The 15821-nt window shown below is 42.4% G+C and overlaps 2 protein-coding genes across 3 annotated transcripts in view; one reads left to right on the plus strand and one right to left on the minus strand.

Moving 5' to 3' along the window:
- SKA2 (spindle and kinetochore associated complex subunit 2) overlaps window positions 1-14227 on the minus strand; it is a 34348-nt gene extending 20121 nt beyond the window's left edge. Inside the window, exon 1 of one of the 2 annotated variants that reach the window (XM_012445508.3) lies at window positions 14118-14227. In XM_012445508.3, coding sequence (XP_012300931.1) covers window positions 14118-14150 — 33 coding nt within the window. In that variant the 5' untranslated portion in view covers window positions 14151-14227. The remainder of the gene's footprint in view (window positions 1-14117) is intronic. The other variant, XM_012445507.3, reaches the window with a different exon arrangement.
- A 444-nt stretch (window positions 14228-14671) lies between these two features.
- The window catches only part of PRR11 (proline rich 11), a 31860-nt gene continuing 30710 nt past the window's right edge, over window positions 14672-15821 (plus strand). Inside the window, exon 1 of the mRNA XM_064378412.1 lies at window positions 14672-14789. The gene's annotated coding sequence lies outside the window, so the exon portion shown is untranslated. The remainder of the gene's footprint in view (window positions 14790-15821) is intronic.

Genomic DNA, 15821 nt, shown 5'->3' on the forward strand with positions numbered 1-15821 from the left:
TATCACAGTAGGAAGAAAAAGATACAAGAAAAATACATCCTAGAACTCACTATCAAAATTATTGGTGTATAATCTATACTAGTAGAGAGTAGCTTTCTCGGTCTGCTATATAAAATTACCAGCAAGAAAAAAAAGTGCAAGAATAAGGTTTATCGCTGAAGTGGCTTGCTGTCTTAATTCCCTATTCTAGCATTCTCAGAAGGATCCCATCCATTAGACACAAAGAAACTGCAGGGACATTTGAACATTCCTCTTCTTGATGAATTCTTTTTTTTTTTTTTTTTTTAGACAGAGTCTCGCTCTGTCTCCCAGGCTGGAGTGCAATGGCACGCTCTTGGCTCACTGCAATCTCTGCCTCCCAGGTTGAAGCAATTCTCCTTCCTCAGCCACCCAAGTAGCTGGGATTACAGGTGCACGCCACCACACCTGGCTAATTTTTGTATTTTTAAGTAAAGACAGGGTTTCACCATGTTGGCCAGGCTGGTCTCGGACCCCTGACATTGTGATCCACCTACCTCAGCCTCCCAAAGTGCTGGGATTACAGGCATGAGCCACCAGCCCGGCTAATGCATTCTTAACTCCCTTAAGCCCAGTGTTTGTTAGTGTTCTTAGATGCTTCCTAGGACCTCTGCCGAGTAACGTATCTGAATCTTGCCATCCTTTCTGCACAGACAGCAATGTTCTTATTCCTCCCCTCCTGTAAGGTAAATCATCTCCGACTTCCCTGCTGCTCCTATAGACTGTTGATGAAGTAAACCTTCTGGTAAAGGGGAAGGGAATTCAGTACTAGTGTTGAGAGTCAGCTTACTAAGGTTCTTTATCAATGTCTCGGTGAAGTTTTGAGAGGCCCCTGAATCGTCCCGGGAATTTTCTTCGGTGAGCATTTGTGAAGACTCTGGGATGAAGGTTGGATTAAACTTCTGTGTTAGGTCCATCCTCATTTTGACACAACACTAAGCTTCTCCTGGATCTTTGAAACCGAGCAGAAACTGATGACAGACCCTCAAATTGCTACAAGGTAGCCTGGAAAGAGGCTGAAAACCGGAGCTCCAAGGAATGGTGGAAGAACCGACGTAAACCAACGTTAATGGAACTAGTTTGGCTATATTATTAATCAAAATATCTACTTTCATTTTTTAACTTTTTAAATTTTTGAAATGAGTTCTCACTATGTTGCCCTGGCTAGTCTCGAACTCCTGAGCTCACGCAGTCCTCTCACCTCATTCTCCCAAAGTGCTAGGATTAGAGGTGTGAGCTACTGCGCCTGGCCAGAATCTGCTTTTTGTACATTTTCTTCTCTTCAATATACATTTAGAAACACCTTTATCTACTCTCCTTTTACTTTGTTCATGACTTCGGTTTACTATCTTCTGTATTATATTTTAATCATATGCTTATATGGTAATGTCACCACATGATTTCAAACTTCTTCCTGGTAAGAGCTCTCTTTTTTTGGTATCCTTAGTTTTTAATATACAGCCTAATGTGCAGTGATGAAAGGGAATCGATGAAAGAACAAACATTCATTCATTTGAAAGAACAAACTACCTGGGAACCCAACTACCCTTTAAAACATGTTTTAAGGAGAAATATTTCAAGTTTCCATCAAGCTAAGGACTACCTATATCATGTCTACACAATCAAAATTGGTTTTATTGGTTTTTGCCTTTTTCTGCTGCAGAGAGTGTTAACTATTATCCATTTTCTCTTCCAAACAGAACAAATGCATGACTATGCTTGTCCAAAACAGATAAGCAGTAATATGCCCTCACACCAGGTCACAGACATGTTATTGGCAATAACAACCAGAGGGGATGAAAGTGGGCAACCAGAGGGGATGAAAGTGGGCAGGGGCTTCAGGTTCATCAGTTCCCAATTTGCAGGCTTTTATGGAACAATTGTTAGGATATATACATGAGGCCCTGCCTCTAAAAGGCTAGTTTTATCGTCAAAATAGTCTACTTAACTTTTTCAAATGACAGCTGTGACCATGCACAGTGGCTCAGGTCTGTAATCCTAGGACTTTGGGAGGCCGAGGCAGGTAGATCACTTGAGTCCAGGAGTTCAATACCAGCCTAGCCAACATGGTGAAACCCCATCTCTACAAAAAATACAAAAACTAGCTAGCATGATGGCATGCACCTGCAGTCCCAGCTACTCAGGAGGCTGAGGTAGGAGGATGGCTTGAGCCTGGGAGGTCCAGGCTCCATTGAGTGGTGATTGCGTGACTGCACTCCAGCCTGGGTGACAGAGCAAGACTCCGTCTCAAAAAAGAAAAAAAAGAAAAAAAAAGAAAAAGACAGCCTAGATTAAACCAACATATTTCAAAATTATGGCACATGATACCAAGAAACTCAGTGCCTTTTAATTTATTCTCATGGACCTGCACAATGACCCATCTCAGCCTTTGAAACAGCTGGGATTACAGGCCTACACCACCATACTTGGCTAATTTTTACTATTAGTTTTTTTGTTTTGTTTTGTTTTGTTTTGAGTCAGAGTCCTACTTTGTTGTCCAGGCTGGAGTGCAATGGTACAATCTTGGCTGACTACAACCTCCATCTCTGGGGTTCAAGTGGTTCTCTTGCTTCACCCTCCCTAGTAGCTGGGATTACAGATGTGCACCACCATGCCTCAGTCCCCAAAGTGCTAGCAAGGCTGAGTTTGGTGGCTTTGCTTCACACAGCAGTTCTGGAGGTCTGCTACTGGTGTCTCTCACCCTCTTTGAATCCATGAGATATTCTCATGGAGCTAGAGGAAGCATAAGAGTAAGCAGAAAGATTTGAGGTCTCTTAGAGGCCCAGGTTTAGAACTGCACACTGTCAATGCTACCCACATGACATTGGTCAAAGCACATCAAGAGGAGAAAAATGTACCCTGCCCACCACGAAGTCATGACAAACATGTGGATACAGGCAGAAGTGAAGAAATGGGGTAAATTATTCAGTTTACAACAATACTTCTATTTTCTTTGAGAAAAATCAGAGTAGGTCATGGTAGTACACGCAAATGACAAGGATGGTGTTATTGAAAGCATATTCAGATAAATTCTTTAGTTTATATATGTATTTTTTAAATTTCTTTCTTTTTTTTTTTTTTGAGATGGAGTCTTGCTCTGTCGCCCAGGCTGGAGTGCAGTGGCACAATCTCGGCTTACTGCAACCTCTGCCTCCCGGGTTCAAGAAATTCTCCTGCCTCAGCCTCCTAAGTAGCTGGGATTACAGGCGTGTGCCACCATGCCCGGCTAATTTTGTATTTTTAGTAGACATGGGTTTCACCATGTTGGCCAGGCTGGTCTCGAACTCCTGACCTCGTGATCTGCCTGCCCTGGCCTCCTAAAGTGCTGGGATTACAGGCATAAACTGCCGTGCTTGACCTAATTTTTATTTTTAATAATTATTCTAAAAAAGAGACGGGCCAGGTGCTGTGGCTCACGACTGTAAAACCAGCATTTTGGGAGGCCAAGGTGGGCAGATCACCTGAGGTCAGACGTTCAAGACCAGCCTGGCCAACATGGCAAAATCCCATCTCTACTAAAAATACAAGAGTTGGCAGGGCATGGTGGTGGGCGACTGTGATCCCAGCTACTCAGGAGGCTGAGGCTGGAGAATCACTTGAACCTGGGAGGTGGAGGTTACAGTGAGCTGAGATCGTGCCACTGCACTCCAGCCTGGGCAACAAGAGTAAAACTCCATCTCAAAAAAAAAAAAAAAAAAAAAGACAGGGTCTGGCTATGTTGCCCAAGGCTGGTCCTGAACACCTGGGATCAAACAATCCTCCTGCCTTGGCCTCCTACAGTGCTAGGATTACAGGCATGAGCCACTGTGCCCAGCCAGGTTTATTTTTAAAAGACATCTCTTATTTATGCTATCTTGTAGCAAATAAATAGAGCAATAACAAATGTAGAATAATTAATATATAATGGTTTTCATCAGGAGTTGTTAAATTTCCCTATATCTTATCCAAAACTTTTTTTTCTTTCTTTTTTTTTTTTTTTTTTGAGACAGAGTCTTGCTCTGTCACCCAGGCTGGGGTGCAATGGCCCCATCTCAGCTCACTGCAACCTCCGCCTCCCGGGTTCAAGTGATTCTCCTGCCTCAGCCTCCCAAGTAGCTGGGATTACAGGCACGCGCCACCACGCCCAGCTAATTTTTGTACTTTTGTAGAGACAAGGTTTCACCATATTGGCCAGGCTGGTCTTGAACTCCTGACCTTATTATCCACCTGCCTTAGCCTCCCAAAGTGCTGGGATTACAGGCGTGAGCCACTGCACCCAGCCTAACTTTTTTTTTGAGACAGAGTCTCACTCTGTCACCCAGGCTGGAGTACAGTGGTGCAATTTTGGTTTACTGCAACCTCCACCTCCCAGGTTCGAGCAATTCTCCTGCCTCAGCCTCTGAAGTAGCTAGGATTACAGGCCTCCACCACCATACCCGGCTAATTTTTGTTATTTGTTTTTTGTTTGAGTCAGAGTCTTACTCTGTTGTCCAGGCTGGAGTGCAATGGAGCAATCTCATCTCACTGCAACCTCCGCCTCTGGGGTTCAAACGATTCTCTTGCTTCACCCTCCCTAGAAGCTGGGATTACAGATGTGCACCACCATGCCCGGCTAATTTTTTGTATTTTAAGTAGAGATGCGGTTTCACCATGTTGGTAAGGCTGGTCTTAAGCTCCTGACCTCAGGTGACACCACCTCGGCTTCCCAAAGTGCTGGGATTATAGGCTTGAGCCACGGCTCCCAGCCTAATTTTCATATTTTTCTCTAACTCCTGACCTCAGGTCAACCTTCTGCCTGGGCCTCCCAAAGTGCTGCGAATACAGGACTGACCCACTGTGCCCGGCCCCAAAACTTTAACTGGATGTTTATATGTAGATTATTAAAATTAAGGAATATAGGTTCATGATTACTATAGAATATGAATTTAAAATGATTAAAAATGTTTAGAGAAAAACAAAACAAAAACAAAATGTTTAAAAGGCTGAGTGCAGTGGTTCATGCCTGTAATCCCAGCACTTTGGGGGGCTAAGGCAGGTGGATCACAAGTTCAGGAGTTCAAGACCAGCCTGGCCAATATGGTGAAACCCCATCTCCAAAAATACAAAAATTAGCTGGGCATGGTGGCAAGCACCTGTAGTCCCAGCTACTCAGGAGGCTGAGGCAGGAGAATCACTTGAACCCGGGAGGTGGAGGTTGCGGTAAGCAGAGATCATGCCACTGTACTCCACCCTGGTGACAGAGCGAGACCGTCTCAAAAAAAAAAGAAAGAAAGAAGGTCCTCAAATCGACCCCCTGGCCCCTCCTCTAGGTTATTTTAAAAAACACACAAAATTCTACCCACTGCTCTAGCAGCCCACTAGGGAATGGTAAGAAACTGTAATTAAAAGCCAAAGAAGAGGAAAGCAGCTGAACTTAAGGCCAGATTTGGTAACTCAGAAAGAAATATTATAGATAAAACACACACACAGAATTTGGAATAAAATGGCTTTATCATGAGGATTTATGTTCTTCGTTCTCTAGAAATTATGTCCTTGAGTTCATGCCTAACATCTTAGGTATCTTTCTTTCTTTTGGCATCTATATTTTCCCAACCATTTTTTAAGGACATTTGCTTAACAAATGGCTTACTTTCTTCTGAAATTCAATGCATTTAGAATCCATGTTGTAACTGTTCTTGATCTACTTTTTGTTTTTTTAAATTTTATTAGAGATGAAGTCTGGCTATGTTGCTCAGGCTGGTCTCAAACTAATTGGCTCAAGTGATCCTCCTGCCTCACCCTTCCAAAGTGTTGGGACTACAGGCGTGAGCCACTGTGCCTGGCCTCTGCTCTATTTTAAGAGCACTAGTAGAAATCACACTAAACAGACTATTAAATTTTTTTTTTTTTTTTTGGTCACCTGCAACTGTCTTGATTGAATTATATAAAAATATTTTTAAGCAAAAAAAAAAAATTTTTTTTTTTTTTTGAGACAGTCTCCCTCTGTCACCCAGGCTGGAGTACAGTGGTGTGATCTTGGCTCACCACAACCTCCGCCTCATGGGTTCAAGCTATTATCCTGCCTCAGTCTCCCAAGTGGCTGCACCCGGTTAATTTTTTGTATTTTTACTAGAGACAGGGTTTCATCATGTTGGCTGGGCTGGTCTTGAACTCCTGACCTCAGGTAATCTGCCTGCCTCAGTCTCCCAAAGTGCAAGGATTACAGGCATGAGCTGCCATGCATGGCCAAAAAAATACTTTTTTAATTTAAAATAATTATAATCAGACAAACACACTGAAAACTGCAAAACTCTGTTGAGAGAAAATTTTAGAGACTTAATAAATGGAAAGTTATGTTGTGTACCAGAAGGCTCAATATTGTTAAGATAACAATTCTCTACTGGGCACAGTGGCTCACACCTGTAGTTCTAGCATTTTGGAAGGCTGAGGCAGGAGGTGGGCTTGAGCCCAGAAGTTTGAGACCAGTCTGGGCAACATAGCCAGACCCCATATCTAAACAAAAAAAAATTTTTTGAGACAGTATGTCACTGTCAAGAGGCTGGAGTGCAGTGACACAATTGCGGCTCACTGCAGCCTTGACCTCCCCAGGCTTAGGTGATCCTCCCACCTCAGCCTCTCACGTATCTAATACTACAGTCCTGCACCACCACACTCAGCTAATTTTTCTTTTTTTTTTTTTGTAGAGACAAGAGGTGTCGCCATATTGCCCAGACCAAAAACTTTTTTTTTTTTTTTTTTTTGAGACGGAGTTTCGCTCGTTACCCAGGCTGGAGTGCAATGGCGTGATCTCGGCTCACCGCAACCTCCGCCTCCTGGGTTCAGGCAATTCTCCTGCCTCAGCCTCCTGAGTAGCTGGGATTACAGGCACACGCCACCGTGCCCAGCTAATTTTTGTATTTTTAGTAGAGACGGGGTTTCACCGTGTTGACCAGGATGGTCTTGATCTCTTGACCTCGTGATCCACCCGCCTCGGCCTCCCAAAGTGCTGGGATTACAGGCGTGAGCCACCGCGCCCGGCCACTTTTTTTTTAATTAGCTGGAGTAGTGGCACATTCCTGTGGTCTCAACTACTTGGGAGGCTGAGACGGGGGAGTATCATCTGAGCTTTGGGAGGTTGAGGCTGCAGTGAGCTATGATAGTGCAACCTGGGTAACAGAACAAGACCCTGTCTCAAAAAAGAAAAGAAAATAGGCAAAAGATTTTAAGACATTTCACTAAAGAAGATGTACCAACTACAAATAAGCACATGGAAAGAGATTCAATGTCATTAGTTAAGGAAATGCAAATTGAAACTGCAACGGGGCACCACCACACACCTATTAGAAACCCTTCTAACAGCTTCAAATTAAAGCTGATATTTTTGCACCAACCTAATACCAAGTGTTGATAAGAATATGGAAAAACTAGAACCTAATCAGTAGCTTTGGAAATGCAAAATATTACAACCACTTTGTAAAATATTTTAGCAGTTGCTTATAAGATCAACCATACTTCTTTTTTCCCCAATGATACATTTATCATGCTACCAGCAATCCCATTTCACTATTGATTCAAGAGAAATGAAAACATTATGTCCACACAAAGACGTACTCCAGCCCATGGTGGCTCACTCCCAGAATCCTAGCACTTCGGGAGGCTGAAGTGGGAAGATCATTTGAGCCCAGGAGTTAGAGATCAGCTTGGCAACATAGTGAGACTTCATCTCTACAAAAAAATTTTAAAACTAGCCAGGTGTGGTGATGTACACCTGTAGTTCCAGCTGCTCTGGAAGCTGAGGTGGGAGGATTGCTTGAGCCTAGGAGTTTGATGTTACAGTGATCATACCACTGAACTCCAGCCTGGGTGACAGTATGAGACCCTATCTCTAAAGAAAAAGGAAAAAATATTGTTAAAAAAATTAAACAAAGACATTTGGGAGGGCAACACAGGAGGATCACCTGAGCTCAAGAGTTCGAGACCAGCTGGGCGCAGTGGCTCATGCCTGTAATCCCAGCACTTTGAGGCCAAGACAGGTATATCACGAGGTCAGGAGATCGAGTCCTTCCTGGCTAACATGGTGAAACCTCATCTCTACTAAAGACACAAAAAATTAGTTGGGCATGGTGGCATGCGCCTGTAGTCCCAGCTACTTGGGAGGCTGAGGCAGGAGAATCGCTTGAACCCAGGAGGCAGAGGTTGCAGTGAGCAGAGGTCGTGCCACTGTACTGCAGCCTGGGCAACAGAGCAAGACTCCATCTCAAAAACAAAAACAGTTTGAGACCAATCACAGCCATTTTATTCATAATAGGCAAAACGTGGACATGACCCAATGTTCATAATTGGTAGATAAAGAGTGTGATATTCTATACAATGAATACTACTCAGCAATAAACTGTCCAACTACTAATATGTACAACATGGATGAATCTCAAAGTGCTGTGCTAAGTGCAAGAGATGAATCTCAAAACACTGTGCTAAGTGCAAGAAGCCAGACACAAAAGATTGTATAATGTATGATTCCATTCACATGAAATTCTAGGAAAGGTTAAACTAGAGATCAGTGGTTGCCAGGGAGTTTGGAAAGAAGAGGTTGACCGCAAAGAGGCACAAAGGGGTCTCACTCTGTTTGTTGCCCAGCCTGGTCTGGAACTACTGAGCTCAAATGATCTTCCCACCTCAGCCTCCTGCGTAGCTGAACCTACAGGTGCACCACTGTGCCTGGCCACAAAGGAGCTTTTTGTAAAGTGACAGAAATGTTCTATATCCTGACTATAGTGGTGGTTACATGACTGTATATATTTGTCAAAACTCATCAGTTCACTGGGCATGCCACACCCCTGTAGTCCAAGGTACTCAGGAGGCTGAAGTGGGAGGATCGCTTGAGCCCAGAGTTCTAGGCTGTGCTACATTATGATTCCACCTGTGAATAGTCACTGACCTCCAGTCTGGGCAACACAGATAGACTTCAGCTTTGTTTAACAAACAGCTTGCTTACTTTTGTTTTATATAATTGTATCTCAATAAAACTCATTATTTTTAAAAAGTGATGGATCCACATTATTATATCTCATAATTACAAGAATAAACTGTAAAAGAAGCACTCTTAGGTTTTAAATTCAACTATTTCCTAGACAATACGCTAAGTTAACACCAATTAAGATTTGGAGGACAAGGCACAGTGGCTCACACCTATAATCCCAGCACTTTGGGAGGCCAAGGCAAGAGGACCATTTGAGCCCAGGAGTTCAAGAGCAAACTCGGCAACATAGTGAGACCCTGTCTCCACAAAAAAATTCAAGAAAATATTAGCCAGGCATGGTAGGACACATCTGTGGTCCCAGCTACTTAGGAGGCTGAGGAGGGAGGATTGTCCAAGCCTAGGAGGTCAAGTCTGCAGTAAGCCATGACTGGGCCACTGTACTCCAGCCTAGGAAACAAAGCAAAACTCTGTCTCCAAAAAAAAAAAGACTTGGGACAAGTAACTGTAGGAAAAATATACAGCAGAAATTGTTTTCATCACAACCAATTCATCATAAAACTCAAATAAAACCTAAAGTTTGCCAGAACCTATCCAAATATGTAACAGAAAGCAACAAATTATAAAGTATTATTCAATTAGACAAACCATAACTACTTAGATATAAAAAATATTCTATAGATGTGTTTCATAATGCAGTAAAATAGTGAGTTTTTAAAGTTTTTTTTTCAAATTATGACTTTCTAAAAGATACACTGTTAGTAACATTATAGTTTTCAGCAACAAACGTTGTGATAAATTATTCACTGATACTGAAGAAAGATGTGAGGTAAGAAGCAAAATTCTGATGTGCATCCTGCTTTCAGATGCTTTGACAATACTATTGCACTGCTAGCTGTAAAGTACAGTAGTGCAATAAAGTCAGAGCATTCGTTAGCAGTAATAAGTAGGAAAGGAACACAAAAGCACCTTGCATCAGTTGAAGCTTCAGTGTGAAACGAATTTAAAGTAGGATTGCCATTTTGGACAGAAAACATCCAAAACCAAAAAACATTTATATCAATTTTTTTTTTAAAGGATAAGACTTAAATATCAAAGTAATGTTGCTTATTGATGCCTAATACACAAATTAACATTCAAACAGAAACATGCATAGATGTAGAAAGGAATTTTGTAAATATGCCCTAAGCTTTAATAGTAATTAGAATGGGTATTGTTAATACTTGAGGATTGGTTATTAACAAAACCGGTTATAATTACTACTAAGGCAAAGTTGTAAAAAATAATTCTGTTCTCTGAAGAGACGTTGGTTAGCTCCTTCTGCAAGGCAATTTACTAACTTTAACTGCCACATAAAACAAGCCCTTTGAATAAAAGTATCAAAGAAAACAAATGGAAAGTAAAATAAGTTTCTCAATCTCTACCTAATCTATCACTCTGGAATCTAACCCACAATACAAAGAAAACACAAAAGCACTTACCATCTTAGGCTTTTTATCTCGAGTTTACTAAAGGCCATTATAACAATGGAAGGGAATTAATGTGCTGTAAACAGGACATGAACCCTATCTAACTGAATACTATCCAAGGGGATTTTAAAACTTCAGTTAACTCCTAAAGTCTTAAATATAGCCAGAAAGCATCCCCATTTCCTTCAAACTTAGAAATATCAAGAGAAAATGATAATAGGGGGAGGTGGAACTGAGATTTAAGTAACAAGTTTCCTCAGTTCCAAGCTAATTAACATTCTAATTTTTTTTTTTTTTTTTTTTTGAGACGGAGTTTCACTCTTGTTACCAAGGCTGGAGTGCAACGGCACGATCTCGGCTCACCGCAACCTCCGCCTCCTGGGTTCAAGTAATTCTCCTGCCTCAGCCTCCTGAGTAGCTGGGACTACAGGGGCGCACCACCATGCCCAGTTAATTTTTGTATATTAACTAGAGACGGGGTTTCACCTTGTTGACCAGGATGGTCTCAATCTCTTGACCTCGTGATCCACCTGCCTCGGCCTCCCAAAGTGCTGGGATTATAGGTGTGAGCCACCGTGCCCAGCCAACATTCGAATTTTTTAACAGATAAGAACCCAATCAGAAGTCAGATGTAAACGCAGAAACAGAAATAGTATCATAGTATCACACTGTATTACCTTTTATGTACAATCACTGGTAGTTCCAGGAAAGAAGGAAGCTAAACAAATACCACTCTATCAATAAGTAAAGGGGAAAAAGTTAGAGAACAAAAATTGCCCTACAATAAGCTTATTCTCCCATTAGTAATGTTGATTGATGCAAAAATACATTTCCATTATTTTCGCCAACCTCTTTTTAAACGGTCCAGTTCAACTACTTAGTTGGATTGAGCCTACTAAGAAATGGACTCATATTAAGGACAGCTGAAATATAAGTGTCTTGGTGTCAAATCCCAGGCCACATAACTCAAATATCAGGATGTTTAACTCTAGTAGCTAAGTATCAGGTTTAAAAAACAAATTGTAACAAGTGTTTTCTGAATAGGAAGTTATTACAAACAAGAAAAATATGAAAAAAAATTAAAGGTATCAACAAAATTAGGATAAACACTTTCTTTTCAAATTAAATATTATGTATTCTCTTTTTATAAATTAAATAGTCAGTGCTAGTTCCTTGGCAAATTCTTTATTAATTGATGTAAAACCAAAAATCAGAAGATAGCACAGGAAATCATTTACCCTTAAAATCTTAGAAACTAAACTGGTCCACAAGCATAACATTTTTTTCTAAAAGCACATGGCAAATCTGAAGATGAGATGCACTGTTTTCTACTATCAAGTCTCAAAGCAGTAATATTTAAAACCATGATAAAAATTCATTTTTAAATCCTAATAATTATGGAAACAAACTAATAAACTGAAAGGAAAAAAAAGCTACCACTAATTTACTTGCAAGGATGTAAGAAAGGAAAAAAACCTCATTTCTTTTCTTCCTGTCTTCAAAAAGAATTTAAATACTACCCCCATCATTCAAACAATACCTAAAAGTTTAAATGTCTGGCTACCTCATAATTTTCTAAAACCTACTTTTTCAAAATGTTTACTTCATCATTGTTCACATAAAAGAGAATTTGTTCAATCTAAAGAAGTCCTATGAGAACTGACTCTACTGCAAAGGCCAAAGTTTAAAAATTAAATAGCCAACTTGAGAAGCAAACAACCTGTTAAAAGCAGAATTGGCATCATTTAGCAGAAATGAATTTAAGCAGAAATATCTGTATCAGTAGGGAGGAATTCAGAATGGGAGAAGGGCAAGATAGTCTTAACATTTAAGCCTGTTCACAAAATCAAATTACAATACTTAATATCTTGTTTTTAAAAAGACGATAAAAATAATAATTAACTTAGAACTAAAAGTTCATTATTGCAAGTGTGATTATCTGCAGGAAATTCTTCCTTCTTCCCTGCCATTTCTCCCTACACTTCTCCAACCCCACACACGATGCACAAAGAAAATTTAAACACAAAATGTTAAAAGCAATTGAAAGCCTTAAAATTAAATTTGCATATGAGTGGCATTCCAATTCATTAGCACATCAGAAGACGATATATCAAAGGCCTCACTTTTTCTAGGGTGGGAATGGGGGGTGGGTAAGGTTTCTTCCAGGATCACCACACGTCCTTTCCAAGGCAGAAGTTAGAGACCTAAGATTTAGCTTGGAGAAACCAGGGCAGGCACAAACGATACCTAAGTAATAATGCCAGGGAATGGCATGGGGAGGAAGGACGCATTACAAATGAAGAAGAAAGAAGTTTTTTACTTTTTTTAAACTTAAACTTCTTTTCTTTCTTTCTTTCTTTCTTTTTTTTTTTTTTTAGGAGTTTCGCTCTGTCGCTGGGCCCAGGTGGAGTGTCACGATCTCGGCTTACTGCAACCTCCACGTCCCGGGTTCAAGGGATTCTCAGCCTCCCGAGTAGCTGGGATTACAGGCACGTGCCACCACACCCAGCTAATTTTTGTATTTTGGGTAGAGACTGGGTTTCACCATGTTGGCCAGGATGGTCTCCATCTCTTGACCTCGTGATCCGCCCACCTCGGCCTCCCAAAGTGCTGAGATTACAGGCGTGAACCACCTCACCCGGCCAATCTTATTTTATTCAATAGACAAGCAAACAAAAAAAAGAGGAGCTCAGAGGCAGGCGCTTCCTCCGAAGTCCAGGTTTCTAAGGAAAGCAGCCCAACCTGGAAAAAAAAAAAAAAAAGATAATGCAGGACGAAAAGGACTGAAGACAGAACAAGGGAAGTAAGAGGAAAAAAGCGCGGGCGATCAAACTGGTAATCTAAGGATAGGAGGGAGGGAATAAAGAGGGCAAATGAGGGACAGATCCTTAAAGAAATCTGGAAGGGCAGCCCCCCCAACTGGGCGCCCCGGAGCAGGCCAAACACGCCAGCAGCAACGGGAGTGCTAATTCTTCGCCCCGGTTTTCTTCTTTCACAGATGAATGAAAGTGGACAACTCGAGAGCAGGGTCTTTCCCGTCCCAATCCCGCCCGCGCTCCAGAAATGGAGCTCGCGGTTCCGATCCCCTTCGCTCACACCTCTTCTCTCACCCAAGGTCTGCCACCTCCGGACCAAACAGAAACGGGTCTAGGGGCTTCCTTGGCCGTTAGGAAGTTGTGTATACAAGCCTAGCATCCTTTCTCAGACTTTCTCCGCCCGCCTTTGAGAACGTGAGCGAGGTCGGCGCTACAAGGATTTCTCCCCGCCCCCCTCGGTTTATTCCCCACCCCACCCTCTGTTCCCCTTTCTTGGAGTGTGAACCACCTCTCCCTTCTTGGGACTCTTAGGGACGGTTCCAGTCACATTTTTTTTTTTGGTACAAACACTGAATGCGGTCTGCACCGGGCGCAGTTCCGTGAGGGGTGTAAATCTGAGGGAAAGGAACAAGGAATTCCAAAGGCACCGCACCCTCAGCGTCTCCCGCCATTTCCCTGACAAGTTTCCCGGATGTAACCCCTTCCCCCGCGGCAGTTTAGACACCACAGTGGCGGCTCCCTTTGGTGCAGGAGGAGGGAACTCGACTCTGGTCCAGCCTCCGCTGCCCGGAGTTTCCGGCGACTCCAATTTGTGCCCCACCTTCGAGGCCACTGGGGAAAAATAAACTACCCAGTAGATCTCCTTCACTTTGCACTCACCATCAGTTCGAGCTTATCGACCTCCGCCTCCATGTTGAATAGTTGACATTCCTCAGACCGCTGCGGCGCTTAACCCGCAAGCCAAACTAGCATGGAGGGCCTCCATTGGACAGCTGTCACTCAACGTCTCGCACTCATTGGCTCCTCCGTTCCACCGGCTCCCGCCCATTGGCGACTGGGTAACGCCCCTCTGCATGAGACACATTTTCCTGTTGGACAAAGACACAAAACGCCGCAGGAGGATTGGCTGCTGTGCACATTTTTTTTTCCATTGGCTGCCCCCTCCTCTCTACTTTAAATTTTATAGTTAGGGCTCCGCAGAGAAGAGCTTGTGATTGGTGCAATCGGAAGAAGAGCTGACCAATCACACGAGAGCTTCCACCGACAGTAGAGGGGACGTAACACACCTTTCCTCTCCTGCTTCCCCTCCCCTTCTCTCCCGACTTCCACTTATTCATACCAGAAGCGCCTCAGCTCTGATTGGCCGGGACACTGTGCTATCTCAGCCAATCACAAGCCAGGCTGTGCTCCTACACTATCCAAAGAGCGAATCATGCAGAAACCGTGTCTACGATTGGTCCCTCCCTGACAAGTATTTAATTTTGAATTTTTCTTTATGGCGTGGGAGAGACTACAGCCCGGACTCCATCGACTCCCCCGGCTCTTAGACTAGTAAGTGCAGGGACGATTATTTTTTTGTTATCCAGGCTCGCGTCTTGAGTAGCTGGGCCTGTTGCTGCTTGTGTTTTTACGGTTTAAGGAGTTGGGGACTTTGGCTGGACACGGAGGGGAAATGAAAAAAGGAAGGGGAGGTTTGGGGCTGGGGAAGAAGTGCTCGGCCTGGCTTCATCTTAAGCGTACTTCTATTTAATTAACACTAAGCAAAATATGTTTTAGAGCAAAGCATCTGCCTTCCTTTTGAACATTTCTCTACATGTTTACTGCTCAAAGTCACAGATCAGCGACATCCGCATCTCTTGGTTGCTTATTACAAATGCAAATTCTCGGGCTCCACCCAGATTTACTGAATCAGAATATACATTTTAACAAGATTTGCCTCAGTGATTTCTATGCACATTAAAGTTTGAGATGGTACATTTCTTGACTGGGAATATTACTATGTTACTCGGTATTGTCTGGCATTCTGTTAGAGTGTCAACTTTAAAAGTGTGTCCTGTTTACTGAGTGCCGAATACTGTGCGGGACGAGACTTTAGGGAGCTGCAGAAACAAGACAGGAACAAAAAAAAAAAAAGAAAGAAAGAAAGAAAGCTTTTTCTTTTTCTTTTTGCAAAAACAGCATAAAATGTAAAATTAAATATAAGTAAGTACCCGGAAATAATGCTATGGGTGTTCAAGAAGAATCAATTGAACTGGTAATGGAAATTAAGCAATCGAAGGCTATTTATGGAGGAGTGCAAGAGACCTCCATAAAAATGTTTTAGGAAGATGGCAATGAAATGCAGCAGTCATTTCTGTTGTTGCCACAGCTTTGAACGTACCCCAAAGCAAAGAACTTTTTTTTTTGAGACAGAGTCTCACTTTGTCGCCGAGGTTGGAGTGCAGTGGCGCGATCTTGGCTCACTTCAACCTCTGCCTCCCGGGTTCAAGAGATTCTCCTCCCTCAGCCTTCTGAGTAGCTGGGATTACAGACACACGCCACCATGCCCAGCTAATTTTTTTATTTTTACTAGAAATGGAGGTT

This window comes from Aotus nancymaae, unplaced genomic scaffold, assembly GCF_030222135.1.
Source record: "Aotus nancymaae isolate 86718 unplaced genomic scaffold, 86718_ANA_hifiasm-v0.15.2.pri h1tg000018l, whole genome shotgun sequence".
Classification (NCBI taxonomy): Eukaryota; Metazoa; Chordata; class Mammalia; order Primates; family Aotidae; genus Aotus; species Aotus nancymaae.